Source organism: Meleagris gallopavo, chromosome 2 (assembly GCF_000146605.3).
Source record: "Meleagris gallopavo isolate NT-WF06-2002-E0010 breed Aviagen turkey brand Nicholas breeding stock chromosome 2, Turkey_5.1, whole genome shotgun sequence".
Taxonomy (NCBI): Eukaryota; Metazoa; Chordata; class Aves; order Galliformes; family Phasianidae; genus Meleagris; species Meleagris gallopavo.
Window position 1 is genome coordinate 70,553,519 of NC_015012.2, and position 19,689 is coordinate 70,573,207.

Consider the following 19,689-nt stretch of genomic DNA (forward strand, 5'->3'; position numbering starts at 1 on the left):
AAAAACAGTACACAGGTTCTTGTTTTCTCCAGTTATTTTTTGTCTTAGAAGTAGAAATCTTAAAGATGGGTCATAATTAATGTCTACACTACAATCACGGCTACATCCTCACTAGAGAAATGAAAAGTTTGCTGATTCTGTCTAGAGAGAGAGATTTTATCCTGTAACATATCCTCTTTTCATTCAGTTCTTTTCGTTCTTTTCTGCTTATGTACCCCTCTTGTTTGTTCCCTTTCCTAAACAGATTTATTCCGTCTTCACTTCTCTGTCTACAGCTTTTTCTTCCAGCTTCCTTTCCTTTCAAAGTTTTATAGTCCTTTTTACTCTCTTCTGTGCATCCTTTTCTCTTATACATGCCAGAATTGAGGATGGTGTAAAGAACATCCAGACAGCTGCATTACAAGAGAAAATGAAGTTTCAGGGCTTTCATTAGTTCAGACCGATTGGACAAAGCTGAAACTTAAATAATATTTTTGTAAATTTTGTTCTCTGTTACTTATATCCTATTTCAGTCACTGTCACTTCAACAAAAGACTTTTTAAACTGCTTTGTAATTTGCTCTTCCCAACATTATTTTTTTTTTTAACGCTCTGTATAGACTATTATATTCTCTAGCTTTTTTTGTAATTTTAAGGGATGCTACATGTTAATTGGGCTTAGGTACAGAAGCAATTGTATTAATATTAAGGTCTGACAATTATAAAACCTAGAAAACATTCAGAGAAACTTACAGTTCTGAACTTGAGAAGTGCAAGACCTCAAAGTGGAAATTATGCTATATCACTGCAGTTGCACAGCTTTCAAAACTCAGTACTTCGTGATACTCAGTTGAAGTTAGATATTTTTCTTTTAAAAAGAAGACTTTAAAGTTTAAAGACTATTTTTCTTAATCTTGGCTATACGTCCTAGGTTAACTATGAAAAATGCAGCCTATAAGTATGCAATATCACTGTGCCACTGCTGGTGGCACCAGGAAACCACTAATAAGAGATGAAGTTTAAAGGTTCCTGGCTATAACAATATGAAAATCACATAACATAATAAATGGTCTTCAAAACACTACAATGGAAAGAGTATTGTGGGGTAAAGTCACCTAGGAAGACAAAGTTACAAAGCTTGTATTTATTACTTGTGAGATGCTTTTTGCAGAAGCAGTCTACAAAAAAAGTTGAGTTTATTATGGAACTTATTACATGACAACTTAGGCAAGAAATGTAGAGAGTAGTTAAAAGGTTTCCAGATAGTCATAGACATGAAACTGGGAGGGGGGGGAGAAAGAAAAATTAACTTTTTATCTAAACTTTTAAGTTTGAAATGAAAACATTTTCTACATGTTGGATTTTGCTACTTTCAAAACATTAACTTGAATTTGCATTTCAGCATGTGAATCAAGAATTCTGTTCATGGATAATTATCAAATTGTGGAAACATGTCTATCTTTTCATAGGCACGAGGAAACCAAATTTATTTTTCAGGATTGTTATGCTACTGGTTGCATGGATTTCCTATATTTTTATACCAGGAATTGCATTAGACTAACACAGAGCAGAATACACAGCATTTGCGGACCATCACAAATTTTTTAACATTTGGATTTCCTTATCCATTCTGCTTAGTGTATCAATAAAGTCATGTAGCTTTGCGTTTCTCCCACTCTTAATGTAGTATTTGATTTTTTAGACTGAAAAAGGCTGTTCAAAGAGCAGACCGTGTTTTCCTGTGTGTGTAAACAGTTGGGGAAATTATCTTTGCTATGAAAATAAGATAATAGTAACACTAAAAGTTAAAAATGTCACAGTATTCTTTTTTAAAATATGTAACTATTTGCTCTTTTACAGATGAATGACATTATAGGAACTGTTAGAGATTCAAATTTGAAGCTGACTCTTGCTTTTGGAATAGGCATGCACCATGCCGGTCTGCATGAGAGAGACAGGAAAACTGTGGAAGAATTGTTTGTGAACTGTAAAATCCAGGTATGTTTGTTCTTTGAATCCTGCCATAATGAGTTTTACATGGAATTTTAAAAGTTGGCTTTTTGTTACATGTACCTCATTAATCTTTCTTTTTGTTTTAGGTTCTTATTGCCACAAGCACATTAGCTTGGGGTGTAAATTTTCCAGCTCATTTAGTAATTGTTAAAGGAACAGAATACTATGATGGAAAAACAAGGCGTTATGTGGATTATCCCATTACAGGTACTCACATAAATTATAAATGCTCATATGCTGAAAAGTATTTCAAGTATATGCAAATGATCTGAATTATTTAGTAATTAACCAATGAGAATACCTTAATTAGGTAAGAGGCTAAAATTTTTGAGGATGGGTTTCTTTGTTTAATGTGAGTTGTAAGAGGACTTTTAAGGTTTTATGTGACAAAAAAAAAAATTTCCATTTTGTAAATCTTTTTTCCTTTTCAAGTACTGTTAATGTATATCATTCAAAATAGATATCAAGGGACAATACAGATTGTATACAATTGTATTTAGCTGTCTAGTAATTTGGATAAAAGGAAGTTTTCTCACAAATAATAATTCTTCATTTTTGAAACATTTTTCTAGAATAGAAACAGATTTTTAATAATGAGCTTACCTGTGGTGCAAAAATTGAGTCTTACATGTATGAGTACATAAAATTTATGTCATTACTCGAGAGTATACAAAAACTTTAACTAGTGTAGTATCTTCAGTAATACTTCAAAAATAATCAACTTAATTAAATGTTTGGATTCCTCATTTGATATAGACTTCTGTTGTTGTTGAAATTACCCTCCAGTAATTTCCACCTTTTCATAAGCTGCTCTGCAGAGCTTTCAACAAGCTTAGGAAACTGAACACTTGAGGAACTTATTTCAGAGTTCAGGCAGGGAGAATATTTGTCTGGATGGTACGAAGGTTGAAGAATGAAGACAAGCTAAATTTATTCCAGGTTTCCTGTTCTGTTTTCTCTTTCTCTTTTCATAAGAGAAAGTTTATTATATGATCCAGCACTGTGCCAGAGATGTATTCACCTAAAGACAATCTAAGTGTTATCTGTAATGTAAATAGAGATCTTGTATATTTTTAGCCTCTCATCTTTTTAGCAAGAGAATCTTACTAATGAAACAAGTTCAAACTGAAAATAATACACAGGTTACTTCTCTGAACAACCCATCATGGTGTTAACTGAGAGGTTATTGCTCTTTAGGAAGCTTGAAATCTATTTCCAGGCTGACTCTCTTGTTCAGAGATTCTGTTATGACCTGGGAGCTTAGCCATGCACACTTGCATTTTGTGACAGACTGGCTCATGTAAACCACGTACAAACACCCTCTGTAGAGAACTGGTATTTCATACTTCCTGACTGGAAGAACAGTGGCAACTGACTTTATTACTGGATGGAGAAAAGTGCTGAGGAAAGAAACCAATTCATATCTTAGATTTCACTGTGAGTCTGTAATAGAGAGTAAAAGTAAAATAATGTTTTCAAAAGAAATTGGAAACTTGGTAAGCACTGGAGCCTTATTGTGCTGTTTTAGAAATATTTTGTACAAGTACTCACAAAGGCATTAGGAAAGGTTTATGCTTTCATTGTTTATTACCTTTTTGATTTGAGATTACTTGCGTAGTGGGCATTGTTCAGGTCTTGAGTTTATATAAGACTTCCTGGGAATACTAACAGAAGTTACCATCTACAATTTAGATTTTGTCTGCACTGCAACAGAAAGTGTAGGTTACTTATTTTATGAAGAAATGTGCTGTGATTTAGAGCACTTTTAACTTTCTAGAGACTATTCATATATTTGGAAGTCCTATGAATCGGTAATACCGTTTTTCAGCAGTACTTAAACGAAAATTTAAAGTTTCTTTTGGAAATATTTCCAAATGTTCACAATGCTGTCTTTAGTGCTGCCCTCAAATAAGCCTTCGTTGTTCCATCATTAACTTGGCTTCTCCCTGCTGAACTTGCCTTTTTGTATTAGGGATGTTTTGACTGCAAGGAAGCAGTAGAGTGCAGAATGAACTATTCTGGAGTGCTCAGTAATTTCAAAATAAGTAAAAGCGCTTCTTTCGGTGAAGTCAGAGGTTTTGGGGAGGACCTGCTCTTAGTTACCAGACTTTTACTCAGCCAGTTGGGTAGTATTTGACATTTCGTGAGTTTAGTTCAGTGGTTAAAAGCAGCCAAGTAGCATAGAGTTAGTAGAAAAAATATAGATTTGGAATAATTACGTGTATATATTATGTATATATATGGCAAAAGTCATATCCTGATTATTTTTTTTTATAAATCCATTTTCTGTGTGGTATTATGCAGAATTTAAATCACCATTATTAGAAAAACAAGAATTTTCATCTTCCCCTTTAGACACACCTGTTCAGAAATATAATTTTCAAACTAGTTCTATTTTATATTTCGTGCTGCGTCTAGATTTACAAAACAAACTGATTTTAAAAAATTAGTGTGTAATGTAGTTTTTGTGTATAACAAGTCAAAGTGTTACTGAAAACTTCTGTTTGTCATCATGAGCTATTTCTCCAGTCATTGTCCATTCCTATGCCATGTTCTATACTTTCTGGCTTGTCCTTTTTCAACCAAATACACAGATGACCACTGGGCCAAAAAGGTTACTTTGCTTCTGAGGGCAAATAAATTCTTTTTTAAAATGCCAGCTTCTGCAAACTACATATCCTTCATGTAGGATAGATCTCCCAGAGAATGCACAAAACATAAGTTTTAACATAAAGATTTAAAATGTACTTTTGATCTAATTCCTGTTGTTTCTTCCAACATAAATGCTGAAGGGACCAGAAAGGGATCAGAGCTCTTCTGAGAGAGACAAAGAAAAACCTATGCTGATGCATTTCTCAGATTATGAAAAGAGACCAATAAATGATAAGCATACCTACACTGGTGGGCAGTTAGCAGGTTGATTATGTTTTGTTCAAACTAGTATTTTCTGTGTTTCTAGAAATCACTGACTAACTAGTATTTGCAAGTAGGGTGCATAGGTAAGCTTTAGCCATACCTGCTTTTATATTTGTATACTGTGATCCAGGGACAACATATGATGGTATTTACTCCAATGCTTTTAACAAATATAGTTTGTCCTGAATTTTGGGTAGCAGATATCATATCTTTCAACAATTAGAATTTCTCTTTACCATTTTTTTCATCTAAAACATGAAAAACCAAGAAAATTATATATAGCAGAAAGGCTTGTACAAGGATTAGTGAAGGCAAGTACTAGAAACTTAGGAAATTATATGCAGTTGCCATTGTAGGCTTCATGAGTTCTCTTATCATTTATTTCGTGATATCAGATGAGGGATGTATCTGGAATGGAGGGAGAAAATGGAGGAATTTATTAGATGTAGGCCTGGGTACTATAGCAATGGGTGGTCTTCAAGTATGCAAGAAGATAGTCTCTGCCAGAAAGGCGTCCATCATAAATGTATATGAAATGGAAAAAAAATTAGCTATGTCAAAACCAATAGAGCATATAAGGCCAAAGAAATAATTTTTTAAAAATCCTTTACTGCACATTATATAGAAATAAATGCTTTTATTTCTACATTTTATTTAAATACATTTGTTTTATACATTGTTGTTTCTTTGGCAGATGTACTTCAGATGATGGGACGTGCAGGCAGACCACAATTTGATGACCAAGGCAAAGCTGTAATTCTAGTTCATGATATCAAGAAAGACTTCTACAAAAAATTTCTGTATGAACCTTTCCCAGTGGAATCCAGGTAAAGTGCAAGCAATCTGAAAAGCTAATCAAACTGTCAACAGTAATACACATGAGAGATACAGAAAAATAAAACATTCTTCTCTTGAGTATCTCTAAATATCAGAGTCCTAGAGTAAAATCATATTAAAAAAAAAAAGTTATCTATCCTTCTATCCTTTCTTCCATGAGTCTTGAAGCATTGTTGTACTCTTTAGTTCATTTCTAGATAATATTACAAACTCTTCTCTGCCTCTGGTTGTTGTCTCAAACAATAAACTGTTCTTCAAGGCTAGTGTGCAGGATAACTATTTGTGATCCTCACAACTCTCTCTGAAGTTCTATTACAAATTCCTAATGTGGGGAAAAAAAAAAAGGTGGCTTTCTAGTACTTTTCGCCTAGCAAATGTGTACCATTATAGATATTACACTAAACTTCAACACTTTTCACTACTGAATTGCAAGACTTTTATCAGAAAACATAGAAAAACTACCTCTTCGCTGCCTTTCCAAACATACCTGAGTTTTCTGTCCAGCATAAAGTAACCTGTGTCTTGATTCTTATAACAGTTATTCTCCAAAAAGCAAGACCGATTAAATCAATCTCCTATACATGCATGTTTTGTAGAGGAATTCTTAGACTTCTAATTAAGCATGAGCATTAATGAAAACTTTTCTCGGCAATGAAGAATTCACAGTATTGTTCTCCTATGGAAGCTTAGTCCCTCAGCATGAACACTAATTGGATGTCTGTCTGATCAGGAAATTTTCAGGAGCTTGAGAGTGCTATCCACCTGTGAAATGTAGTTGAAATGGATAGGTGCATTTGGAGGTTAATTCTGTGCTGCACAGACAGCCTTTTATAATTTTTTTGCAAAGTATGTGGAGGCATTTCTTTAGGAAGCCAAGCCATACTTTTTTTTTTTTCATTAAAAAAAGAACAATAAAGATGTCATTCCACTTAGCACAAAAGGCTAGGAATTGAACTTCTTCAAAACAATAGCTAGTTAGAAGAGCAGCTTGATTAAAAAGTTTATGGTATATCCAGACTACATGGCACTAGAATAAACAAGGAAATCTACTCATAAGAAAGTAAGTAATGGATAACAAAATCATATCTTCAGTATAACAGTCACATCTTGTTCCTCTTTGGAATACTGTAACTATTCCATACTTCTCACAGGTCATTTTGTGTTTATATATTTATTAATATCAGCAGTTTGATATGTTATATCCTTCACTTTATAAAAACAATACTTGATGAACTTTCAGATGAAGATTCACATGTTAATGGTAATCTCATTAAGTTTTGTGTAGGTTGTGATCTGATTGACTCAGAGGGTTGTCCTGCTCTTTTATGATCATCAAAGATACTTGAAGAGCTTCAAAAGCTGAACTCGGGAGGGTTTTTTTGAAGTATTTTAGTTTTGGAATGCTTTCTCATCTTGTTCTACCAGACAGCAGATTTATCAGCTCTGTGTAGTACTTCCAATGTTTAAAATTAAATTTCAGATTTTTTTAATTACAGATTTTTTCTGTAAGAGACTGTCTATGCATTAATTGTAAGACTTGAGTACACAACTTGTATGACAGGCCTTGTGCTCTCACTGGTCATGGGTTTGAAATACAGCACTCATTCCTAATTATTGTTTACTTTTGGCAATAGGAAAAGAATAGTAAGAAAAGTAAAAGGATTATACTAGAGGAAAAATCAGGCTAATCTTTAAAGATATTTACCATTCTCTGACTGATCTGCAGCCAGGCATGATCTCATTAGATACCAAAGTGAAGATCTTTGTTCCATTTAAGAAAACTAAAATAGTATTTTACTCTGTAAGAATCATTTTAAACTGTATTTGCTCTTCTATGTTTGAGTTTAGACCTTTCTGGGTAAAGCCAGGTTTGTTTGCTTGTTTTCTCCCTACATTCAGTGAAGATGAAGAAAAATCTGGAGTACCAATTTTGATGTAATTTTAATAGCCTCTCAAGTATCTGCCAGGTATTAGATAAGCTATTGCCACTGTTTCATTTCCTGTTTGTCTTTCTGTATGATTTTCTGTTGGATTAAACCAACACGGTCATATGGTCAACATACAGCATTCAGAAGTTATCACTGAGTAGCTCCATCTGAATGCATTCCATGAATTTCATAAACATGTGCATTCTTGGTCCAATCAAAAAATAATTTGAGCTTCATACCAATATCATGTAAAGAAGATGACTGATCTTGCAATTACATCCCAGCTTCCCTTCTTCTCTTCCTCTCTTTCACTGGAAAATAAATATATAATATTTTCAGATTAAAAGTAATAAACCTTTTAGTGCACAAGTCTACAAACTATATTTACAACCCGTGTCTGTGACTGTAAAGTTAGCAAAATCCTCTTGTTTCCTGTTATTCAGCTTGTTAGATGTGCTGGCTGACCACTTGAATGCTGAAATTGCTGCTGGAACTATTACTTCTAAGCAGGATGCAATGGATTATATCACTTGGACTTATTTCTTCCGACGACTTATAATGAACCCAACGTGAGTATATAATACAAATACAATTTAATCTAAAGGTAGCTTTAGGGTAGAGTTGATCCAAAGGTGATTCTGCTGCTGTCAGAGCCTGGAATAGTTAGCAGCCTCTACTGTAAGAGCATTACTGGCCCACACATGGAATGAAACTTGTGTGCACGTTTTTTTTCCTCTAAATATAAATGCATTTTTGGCAGATAACTTATGTTACAATTTAGTAACAACTATAAAATAGCATTATTGAGAGGCTATATCAGCATCCCTAAAATAAAACTGCAGGTTATCACATTCTTTTAGATATTATATTTATAGTGTGTTACTTTTTTAACATTGATATGTTATGCCCAGTTTTCTATAGAAAATCTACAATGATTGAGTTTTGCTAATAAATAAGAGAATAGCTATCAGCTGTTTGTCTGTGATAAAGTTTACTTTCATTAGGGATTCTTGGTGAAACCATGTGTGCAATATTTTCAGTGATTGATATCATCCTGCCTAGTTCCAGCTGGTATGCAGATCATTCTGAGCTATTCCAGCAACTAGCCTGCCTTTGCCACAGTATCGTTTCGGGTAAATGGTATGTTATGTATCACGTGATCATTCAACCACCAAAATAATGTGTCAAATAAAGAATTAGGCACTTCTTGATGAATTACAGAGTATTGTATTTCTGAAATCATGCTACTGCTATAATGTTTGGGTGAATTTTCAGTTGACTTCTTTATAGGCAGCTGATGCTGGAACTTGCAGGTGATAAAAGCCAGAACAATAACTTCCTTTAATTCTTTTTTCTATCTTCATTAGTTTTGAATTCTACATCTAGCCTCATTCTGAGAATCTTCCACAGAACAGAATTTCCATCTAATCTTCTTGGGAAATAAAAAATGCAGTATTAGAACTAACAAAATGAATAAATGTATGAGAAAGTTGTTTCTGCCTGAGAGGGAGAAACAGCTAAATTCTCTTTCATCTAGGTTAGATGAAGGTAAAGCTGTGATCCAAACCACAACTAATGTAGAAACCTGCATATTCTTTTTTAGTATGAAGAATGAGTGATGTTATTTTAAAATGTCTTACTATTGCATTGCTCTACAAAATTATTGATTTATCTTCAGCAAGCTTTAATTATGTGATATCTGTGGTAGGTAGTATTTTAAGATAAAACATATGGCTCATAGGTAAATGTAGTATGATCTTATAGGCAAGCTCTTGCCAGTGTAAAAGAATGTTCCCACTGAAATGGATTTGATGTGTTCATAATGGCCATTTTTTCCCAGCAGATTCTTTAATGTGTAGTGGTATGGGAAGTAAAATGTGAAGTTATCACAGTATCAATTTTTAAATGCAAGTTGTGCTGTTCAGAGGGTGTTCTATGGAAACTGGGAAAATCTAACCCATTATTTCATAGTGATAAGCAAGGTCATTGTAGTGGAAGGCAATATGATCAGATCTTGACTAGTCATGTCCATAATGGCTGGATAGGAATGCAAAGTGAATTTTCTAATGAATTTTAACGGAATACCACACAACCAGGTTGGAACAGTTCACAAAGTTTTTTTTGCTTTCCCCAGCGTCTCATCCACACAGGAGTATTCAGCATTCCTTTAGTATTCAGTCATGCAGAGACAAAAATGAAGGACATTATTGACTCTGCCAGAAAGGTCATTTCTAGATACCAAGCACAAATGCAATGGATGTACACACTTTTCCTTTCTTTGATGTGTTAATAATTACTACAAAGTTTCATCCAAATTTACTAAACTTGCCAGTTAGTTGCATTCCTGGACCTACATGCTATACGTAGTATTTTAATTGAATCATTGTTTGAATGAGATACATCAAAAGAAAACTGAAGAGTTTTATGAAGTCAGTGCTGGTTAAGATAACTTATAGTAAATTGCAGTGCAGTAATGGTGTTTACTGTGCCATAAATTAATATATGAAATACTTGATAATACCGGACAAGAACTATTTGTGGTCCTTAATAGTTCAGAGCTTTAGGAGGTTACTTTTTCACAATAACTACATTTTGTTTTGGGTACTTACACAGTAGCTACTCGGAATGTTGACATTCCCTCCATCGTGAAACAAGTTATTTTCCAGCCAGCAGGTGACTGACTGTACCTTAGTGGTAAATAAGTAATTCCCATATGCATGATTGGTAAATTGCCTTGGGATTCTTTGGCATGAAAGGCAATGCATGTGATGCTGTAAATCTCCAAAATAATGGTCTTAGGTAATATGCAAAAGATTTATAATCTTATTTACTGCCAGTTTAAGCTACGTGTATATTAAAGCTGCATAAACAAATCTAGGATCATTCTATTCCAAACCAGTACCATCAATTTAAGTACAGTTTAAGTAATCTGAATTATATTATTTAAATAATATTAATCTACTTTTACAGTGAGCTAAATATCAAAGTATCCTTTTGTTCTAAGCTGCCAGTTTCTTCTACAGATGTAAATAATTAAGGTGTTTTTTGTGGCACACAAGCTACTTTGTTAGTCTTGTAATAATAGCTTTATAAATAGTGTCAAAAAAAAAAAAATCTGTGCATGTTACAACGCTTTTTTTCATTATACTGTTTTAGTTTTCCTATCTGTTGAATCTCCTGCAGTCTGTGAAATGTATAATTAAGAGGAGTGGTTGAGCTACTGATTTGGGACAGTGGAGTAGCTGAGTGCTAGTTTCAGTCAGTGGCATACTGAACACCCGTGTGCATGCTCGTGTTCAAAAGTTGATGTGCAAAAACAAAGAGAGGTCCAAATAAAGCTTAGCAAAGTATATCAATTTCAGTATACAAAGGGTTGGTTTTTTTCACTTCCCCATAGCAGTGTAGAGACTTTTGAATTTGTAGTTTAAGTCTGAGTTTCCGTAGTATTTCAGTTCACTATAATGTGTTCTCTCCACATACAACTTTAACCTTTATGTTCTCTACTTAGTCAAGATCATGTTTAAAGATTGATCAACTAAGTGCCTTGTTCTTTGAAAGGGTCTATTTTGAGAGACTCATCTGTCATAACTAGCAGACTGAAGACTTAGGTATATCTTCTTTCCTTGGCTGGAATTTCTTGGCTGTTTCATTCTTTTACCCTTATAAAAGATTATAATCTGCAACGTTCTACAAAAGAAAAATTGCAATGGGAAACGTTTTCTGTAAATCAGGTTATATTTTCCAGATACATATGCAGTAAAAGGGAAATAGAAATTTACAACATATGTTAAGCTGGGCAGAATCAGCTTTCATCTGGAATGTTAATTTTTAGATGTTCTGAGAACATACGTCATACCACTCCTAGAATGTGTGGGTTTTTATGTATTTTTATATGTGTGTGTATGTATACATACACACTTGCAAAATTAATTCCTTCTGACAACATGAAAGAAATATTAAATCTGGCAATTATTATTAATGTTTTTCACTTTGTCTTAGTCTTTTATTATTTATGCAAAAGAATGTAGCATGAACTATAATTAATTGAAACTATCTTGGACCAATACTGTTATCTCTAATCATATATTTATATTTTACTTTAAATTTTTTCCTCACTATAATTAGCTGAGCTTGTCCAATACATATTGCTCCAAAATTAATGCCTCCTATTTATTTCAGTGAAAACTATAATAGATACAAAGAGCATAACACTATTTGAAATAGCAAATTCTCAGCTACAAAACTCTATTTTATAACATTAGCTATACACTTCCATCAGCAGTGAACAAGGGCCTGTATGCCACACTCATAAAAATCTGCACCTGCAGAGCTGACCTGTTCACAGCTGTTATGATGGTGTTGTTGCTAGGAAAATATTGCCTATGCAATCAATTTTTCGTTGGTTCAGAGTGAGGAAATCAGAAGGCACCAATTCCAGACTCTATAGTGGATGTGATAGAAAAGTCCAGCCAAGACTGGCAATGCATTCCTTGGTCTTTAAACTGATGAGAGGCCTGGCATTGTTGTATTGCAAGAGAAAGGTTGTCTTCTATGGCCTGACCCTGGAAGTTTGATCCTTCAGCTTAGTCAGCATTGTGATGCAGCAATCAGAGTTGATGGGTTGTCTGGGTTCCAGGAAATCCAGAAGGAACACCTCATTCCTTCCCAAAAAGACAGTGCACATCGTTTTACCTGATGAGGCTGTATCTTGAACTTTTTCTTCATTGGGGTATTCACATGTCACCACTCTATGGACTGCTCTTTTGACTTTCACTAGTAATGGTGGCACCATATCTCATCTTTCTGTCATAATGATGGAAAGTGTCCATCCAGGAAACTGTCACCTTCAGCCTTGTATTGGTTCAATAGGTCATGAGAAACTTGCATACAATGTTCCTTCTGCTTCTGTGTATTTTTGGGAACCACCTGACTCAAACTTTGCAATATTTCAATGTTGGCACTATCATTCCTAATGCTCTGAAACCAATATTCAGCTCTGTATGCAGTTCCCTTGCCATAATCTGGTGATTCGTGTAGATAAGCTGATTGAGACACTCACTTTGTGGTATGACAGTTGTACATGGCCATTCAGTACATGGCATGTCTTTCACATTGCTGATGCCACTGCTGAAATACATTACCCACCACCTCACTGTGTGGATATCTACTGTTTGGTCTCTGTAAACATTCAACAACTGTCAATAAGTGTTGATGGATGCAATTTTTTCAACGTGGTGGGACTCGGTGCCACGCTTTTGCTTCATGCGCTGCTGCCATCAGTTGTACTGCAACAAAATGTAATGGAGTTTTGGTGAGAAGGTTCAATTTCTACTGTCATACCACCAACATCTGCTGCTGATTTCATGGGCCAGCATAATGAAATAGGAGGCACTAATTTCAGAGCAACCCTCGTAATATGAATAAAACAGCAGCATAAAAATGATGATTAACATTGTTCCATAATAGTTTCTGGTATAAAAGTGAAATCATATTCAACCAGTCAGAGTAGAATGATTTGTGTAGAATACAGTGACAAAAGCACAGACTTGTAGGACTTGTTTGGAATTATATCAGAAGGTGGTTACTGAAGAAAGTTAAATTAACTAAGATGAAAAGAAAAAATGAAGAGAAAAATATTTGCTAAAGCAAATATATGAATGCAGTAAATTAATGTGTACAGTAAAATACAGATGGAGATTACCTGCTGTGGTATTTCTGCATGCTCTGGTGCATTTTAGCAAGCCAGTCTTGACTGCAGACAATCAGTGATGCCTTAGTAGCAGAAATGGGTTGATACATTGTCACATGGCTCCACCTATGAAAGTCTGTCAGTCATCTACTCAGACATCATCTACTCAGTACCATTTGCATGGTGCTGTTTTAGATGTTGCAGCCACCAAAGGCCACAAGCTGATGAGATTAAACACAATTGGGAACTGCAGAAAATATTTTTATGAAAGCAACTATCTGCTTCTCCCATGCTTTTTCATAACAAAATTCATCTTTCAGGACTGTATTATCAGCAAGCACACATTCTGGAAGTCACGTGAATGCAATCTTTAATGCTTTTGTTTCCAATGGCCTTCCAACTAGCAAGTTTCTTTTTTTAAATATTTTTGTCTGACTCTGCCACTGATTTTCATTATGTGTGTCCCTATTACTAGCGTATAATCTGAACATAAAAAACATGGTGCTGTAACAAATGACTTCACAGCACTGACAGTTATAGCAGGATCATTTCAAGGCTGATGAAAAATTTCCCAGAGAGATCTCAGGTCAGGTTTACATAAGCTAAACAGGAAATGATTGCCACCATTCACATTAAGTCCTAAATGTTTTGTGTAACTTCATCTATATTTTATGTTTCTGCATGTCTCTATCTTTTTCAGCTGATGAAATTCCACACTTTCTTAGATTAGAGAAATAAGTTTATGTTTCACGGTTTGTTGTTCTTACTAAGCTTTACAAGGTTTGGGAATTTTAAATGTATTATTTTATAGAAGTTTTTGATCGCTTATATTTTACATACTTTGTAAATTCTTATGATACCTAGGGGTTTGTTATTGCTTTTTCCCAGTGGACTACTAATGGAAGTTAGCCTGTCTAGCCCATGTGCTAGATGTTGTTAGGATAAAACTGCCTTTGACTTTCACACCTCTCAGGGGACGAGTAATTGTTGTGTTCAAACAGCCTGTAATTGTGATCCCGCTGGCTTTCTCAGTACGCTTCTGGCTATTAGAATCATTAAACAACTCAGCACCTGTTAACAGCATTGTAAATATTCAACCCTGCTTGTGTGCAGGTTGAGTCCAATATAGGAGAAGGCTTACAGAGCCCAGCCTCATAAATTAGAGCTTCTGACAAGTCAATTATTGTGAAACTGGGCTTCACTGTGAAATAAATGAAATGGTGTGCTGATAAAAAGGTAGGCTGTCTGTTTATAGCAAAGGGAAAATAATGACTAGATGATTCAATGCAGTGAGCATGAAACTGCATTGTTTTTATTCTTTATCTGTAATTAAATAGTTAGGTAATATAGCTTCCTAGAGGAACTTACATACAAAGCAGTATTTCTATTTGGAGAATACCAACATGCAAAATTCTACTAGCTTTTATTCCAGCACATTCAAAATACCGTCTAATGTCTACACAATATCTCTGTTTTTGCTAATGATTTTAACATAGTTTTTCTAGATAAATGGCACTGCTTTGTATTACGGGAAATTGTGCTGAATGACCAAGAAGTTTCTGTGAGTGCATTCAAAATTATATTTACCTCGTTATAGATAGTAGTTAAAACACACCGGTTCCACTTCACTCAAGATTACAAATAATTTAAGATTTTTCTTCACATTGTTTTGTTTGCACTAGGCAGCTAGATATTTACATCTGACACTAATTTATCAAAAATCACCAAATTTTAGATTAATGCAGTTTTAAAAGTCTTTATAATGCATTCTATCACAAAGTCTTCAGTATGCAGTATTGAAAATTAGACTACAGGATAAAATCTCTTTGGATTAGTGTCTGAAATTACAATCGTAACAAATCATTTCATTATATTGCCCATATCTCTTCCCTAATTTTATCAGTATTCATCATCAGTATTGTGATACTGCAAATAATAGTGCTGAAACAATACAGTGAAAGTCTAAAATACCGTGACAACAGAGTGCCTTAATTAGTCATTTAAGTAATGCTAGATTCAATTTGGAGAAAAATATTAATGAATCTTTAGTAGTTTACACCTATAAAACAGAAAATCTTTCCACGCTCATAACAATGTGTGAAGTTAATTTGCTTGGATTGCTTTCAGAAGGTAATCAAAATGATACAAAGTGACTTCTATTAATAAACAGAGTTTATTATGTTTTTTGTTAAAATGTCAGAGGGAGAAAAACTGCAAGTGACCTTTTTATGTCATTGTTGTTTTACTTCAGAAAATTTTGTGACTTTCGCGAAAACTAAGTTGTTGAAATTAATTACTTTTGCTGCAAATAAGTTTTCTTCGCATGAGGTCAAGAAATGTGTGGTTGTTTATCATATAAAACTTTTTAGTCAATGTAGTTACTTGTTTTGTTTTGAACAGCAGCTGTGATGTAAATATTTAAGATCATCTTATCATGAACTGATATAGAATAGTGGAGCTGAATACTTCACTGTCAAATAGATATTTTGTTGTTTAATGTATCTGACTGTCTCTGCAGAACGGATTTTTAATAATTTTTTCACTGTAGTAGTGTTTTACTCCAACTTTATTCAATTATAAGTAAACATTCGGTGAATTAACCTCATAATTTAAAATTAACAAGAAAGGAAGAGAAGAAACAGAAATAACTGTATTGCAGCTTTTCTTCAGTTATGCTATTGCTATTCCAAAATTAGATAAAGGAATGTTAAAATCTGTTAAGAAAATACTATTGCTTATCAGATTACATTAAAAACCAGTCATGGAGGGGTGCTTCTTGTATTTAAATCACAATTCTGTCTTTTGAAATTTGCTAAAAGCAGCATTACAGTAAAGGGAATAGAACTTAAGGAATGGGATTCTTCTTCCCCAAGTACACCATCAACAACTGAACTGATAATCTAAACTCCCTTTTTGAGTCAGTGATCACATTCCACCTCATCCTAAAGCAGAAATCTGAAATACCTCAGATGAATAGCATTCTCTAAGTGCATGCTTCTCTCTACTGATAGTAAGGAGAGTTAAAAAGACTAACTCAGGTGTAAATATAACTATGTGAAATCAACTGAAATGAATCTCAACACACTGTTAATTATACAGCCTGTTTACACCTGCACAAAATAACACTGAAAGAAGCTAATCTTCATTACTGCATGTGGCATTGTTTCCAGTGGAGCTGCTGAATGCACAGTGGAAACAGTAGGAAACAGTAAAGCAGCCAGTAGGAACAAAGGACCATCTTTCACCATTGCAGCAATGTCAGTAGTCTGATGACAGTGACAGTAACTTCCAGAATTAAACAAGCAGGGACAAGCTTTCTACTGTGCTTTTTAATAACCCAATAGATCATTGTTTGTTTGTTTTTTTTAATTTCTTCTTTGAAATTGCACAATGTACTTATGTTTCTTAAATGCAGTATTTTGAAACTTTCTGAGCATGCTAGGTTTTAGTTTGAGTTTAAAAGTTACTTTCTGAATTTCTGCCTTTGTTGGAGCTAATGCTCAAGGTCTTATTACATTTTTATCTGTGGATTCCAGAGCAAAAGCTTTCCCTGAAAATTGTTTTTGTTTGTGTGAGTAAGAATCTTATCTTAAGTTCTACCGTTAAGGTGCACTGACTTTGGTCACATTATCTTTCTTATAAACTAGGAATGTTTTAACACACTTTATAAATTTTTTTCCCTTATACAGATAACAAAGAAACATTGTTAGTACATATAGTTTGCCCCAATGTTTTCACCTGCAAAAGAACATGTGAAATAAACACATTGACAAATACCCAATTCCATAGTATTAGTAATTAAGTTTGGCAATAAAATGAAACAAATATAAAACAAATATTAACATTTGTATTTGTGTAGGTTTACTTTTTCAAGAGATTTTACTATATGCCCAGCTTTTATTTTCAGAGTTCCAGGTATATTCCTGGACATTTGCTATCCTGGGTGGGTTTTCTTCTTTTTTATTTAAATTAAAGTGTTTTAGTATTGCTTATTCATTTTCAAACTTACATAATCAGGAAATTATATACTTACGCATTGAGGAAAATTTTCCCATTAATAAAATGTAGCCATTCCAGTTCTGTTTGTATCAACCTCTCTATTAATAAACAGATAAATTACCATATTTCCATATGTATATTATATTATTATTTTTGTTATTCACACGATCTATTTAAGAATCATGAATTTCTTGTTAGACTATATCAGGGAATAGTTCTGTATTTAATTATTTAATGTGCATGTTTCTTGCTCCAAGTGTGTGTATGTATTATAGCAGCCTTGTAAGTTTTCCTCCAATATGTTATTGTTCAAAATTTTCCGTGTGTTATAAGTACTTGTGTGATGCATCTGTTTCCAATTCTTCTAGTTACTATAACTTGGACAATGTGAGCCATGACACTATGAACAAATACCTCTCAAGCCTTGTTGAGAAATCCCTCTTTGATTTGGAATGTTCCTACTGTATTGAAATTGGGGAGGTAAGACCACTATGTTCATTAAGATATATGTTCCTAAAAATTGGGAACAATTGGATGCATGTTTCTTATTTGAAGGGTTAGTTTCTCTTTGGAGCTTATTCTAAGATTTAATTGAAAACTCCGTTTAATCAGGTTGGCATCTAGATTATGATGCTAAGCCATTTTTACTGTTCTCTCCTATAAAGTAGTCTTAAAATATCTTACTGTTTTTTAGTAACTATGCATATTGTTGAACTATGTAAAAAGTATATATATTTGATTACTCTCCTAACAGGATAACCGCAGTATTGAACCTCTGACGTATGGCCGCATTGCTTCCTATTACTATTTGAAGCACCCAACTATTGGGATGTTCAAAGATCAGTTGAAACCTGAAAGCACTGTTGAAGAATTGCTCTTAATTCTCACCGTAAGTGATGATATTTTCTTAATTTATGTGTATCTAACTGATGATTCTTAAACACATTTAGAAGTGTATGAAAGGACGTCCTAAAACTAAGAATAGCATTTCTTGCATGATTTTTAATTTCTTTTTTGTTGTTGTTATCATTGTTTTGAGTAATATAACTGAATTATTTTTGATGCTTCAGGTGCTTTGTTGAATCGATATGTCAAAATTATTCTGCACGTCTGTTTCTTTTCTGTCCATTTGTAATCTTCAGGACATGTGCGAATCCAGTATTTGTTTTTGGCTTGGTAGAATACTGAAATCCCAGAGTAATAACTGCATATCATCATCTCATATTTGTGGAATATACAGCATAATGTGAAAGATAGAGCAGCTTTAATAAATTTGGGGACATTTGAAGAAGGTCCATATCCTATACTGTGTTTCTTTCAGTCTCCCAGGCACCTCACATTTCCTGATGTCTTGCTCTGCTGTAGTGCCAGCTCAGTTGGCTATTCTGGTGACTGTTTAGTAACAAAGTGCAAGGCAAGGCAAAAGATCTAAGGGTACAAATTCAGAGGTACAGAGTACAGTGTAGCATGATAGTATTCTGTGTCATCATAAAGGAATCATACTTTACATATTTTTAAGAGTTTATGCTTTTATAGCTACAAAATCTTCTATTTTCAAGGTGGCGTAATTCCACTTGTACAAGCATATATTTGGAAGGAAGAAGTACCACAACGCTATCCAGGAAAACCTAAAACGTATTTCTGCCCATATATGATTAAAGACTCTGCTGTATTACTTATATTATACTACTGGCCCGAATTCTTTAATACTTGTATTTCCAAATGTTGACCTCCAAATCAGGAGTCCCATTTATGTATGTTACTTGTATGTTTATGGTTTTGACACACTGCCAAAACTTTTCTGAGGAGAAATACAAGCAGAAAAACGAAACAAAACAAAAAATAGTGCTATTCAACAGTTCACATCATAGAAAAACCCAATCAGCATTTTATGACACTAGGAAAGCCACTTTTCTAGTAGAAGGACTTTCTTCCAGACAAATTTAAATCACCTGCTGCAAATATTCAGAGTGTTACAGCTCAGAAATAAAGACCACAGTAATCTTTTGTAATGGAAAGTTTTAGACAATCTAAATAGGGGAGTTACTGTCACTGACCCTGCAGTATCTGTTCTTCTGTTGTCAGAAAACATTGTAAGTTCTACGGAATAACATGCAGTATATTCAGCTGAAAACAAAATGGTAGTCTTCTATGATTCATGTATATTCTATGTGTAAAATGACTGCATTTTAAAGAAGAAATATCCACAGGGATCACATGTTAAATAATAAAATATTCAGTATTCAATGTGAGGGCTTTACTCCAGCTGCTGTCTTTTTAAACTATCTTTTTCTCTCTAGAGAAAATTGTCTACGCATAGAAACTTTTT

General features: G+C 33.9%; 1 protein-coding gene across 1 annotated transcript; it reads left to right on the forward strand.

The window, feature by feature from the left end:
- The first annotated feature begins 1,833 nt into the window (after nt 1-1,833).
- LOC104909876 (activating signal cointegrator 1 complex subunit 3-like) lies at nt 1,834-18,315 on the forward strand. The gene is made up of 6 exons (XM_010707579.3): nt 1,834-1,976; nt 2,078-2,198; nt 5,602-5,734; nt 8,116-8,241; nt 17,729-17,840; nt 18,115-18,315. Exons 1-6 carry the CDS (start codon nt 1,839-1,841, stop codon nt 18,298-18,300), a joined length of 816 nt encoding a protein of 271 aa, XP_010705881.2. The 5' UTR covers nt 1,834-1,838; the 3' UTR covers nt 18,301-18,315.
- Nucleotides 18,316-19,689: the final 1,374 nt, after the last annotated feature.

Excerpts from the sequence above, each read along its gene's own strand:
- LOC104909876 (XM_010707579.3), top strand. The coding sequence starts at position 1,839 with ATGAATGACATTATAGGAACTGTTAGAGATTCAAATTTGAAGCTGACT. Across the intron at positions 1,977-2,077 it reads TTGTGAACTGTAAAATCCAG|GTTCTTATTGCCACAAGCAC; the intron begins GTATGTTTGTTC and ends TTTTTGTTTTAG. Across the intron at positions 2,199-5,601 it reads TGTGGATTATCCCATTACAG|ATGTACTTCAGATGATGGGA; the intron begins GTACTCACATAA and ends TTTCTTTGGCAG.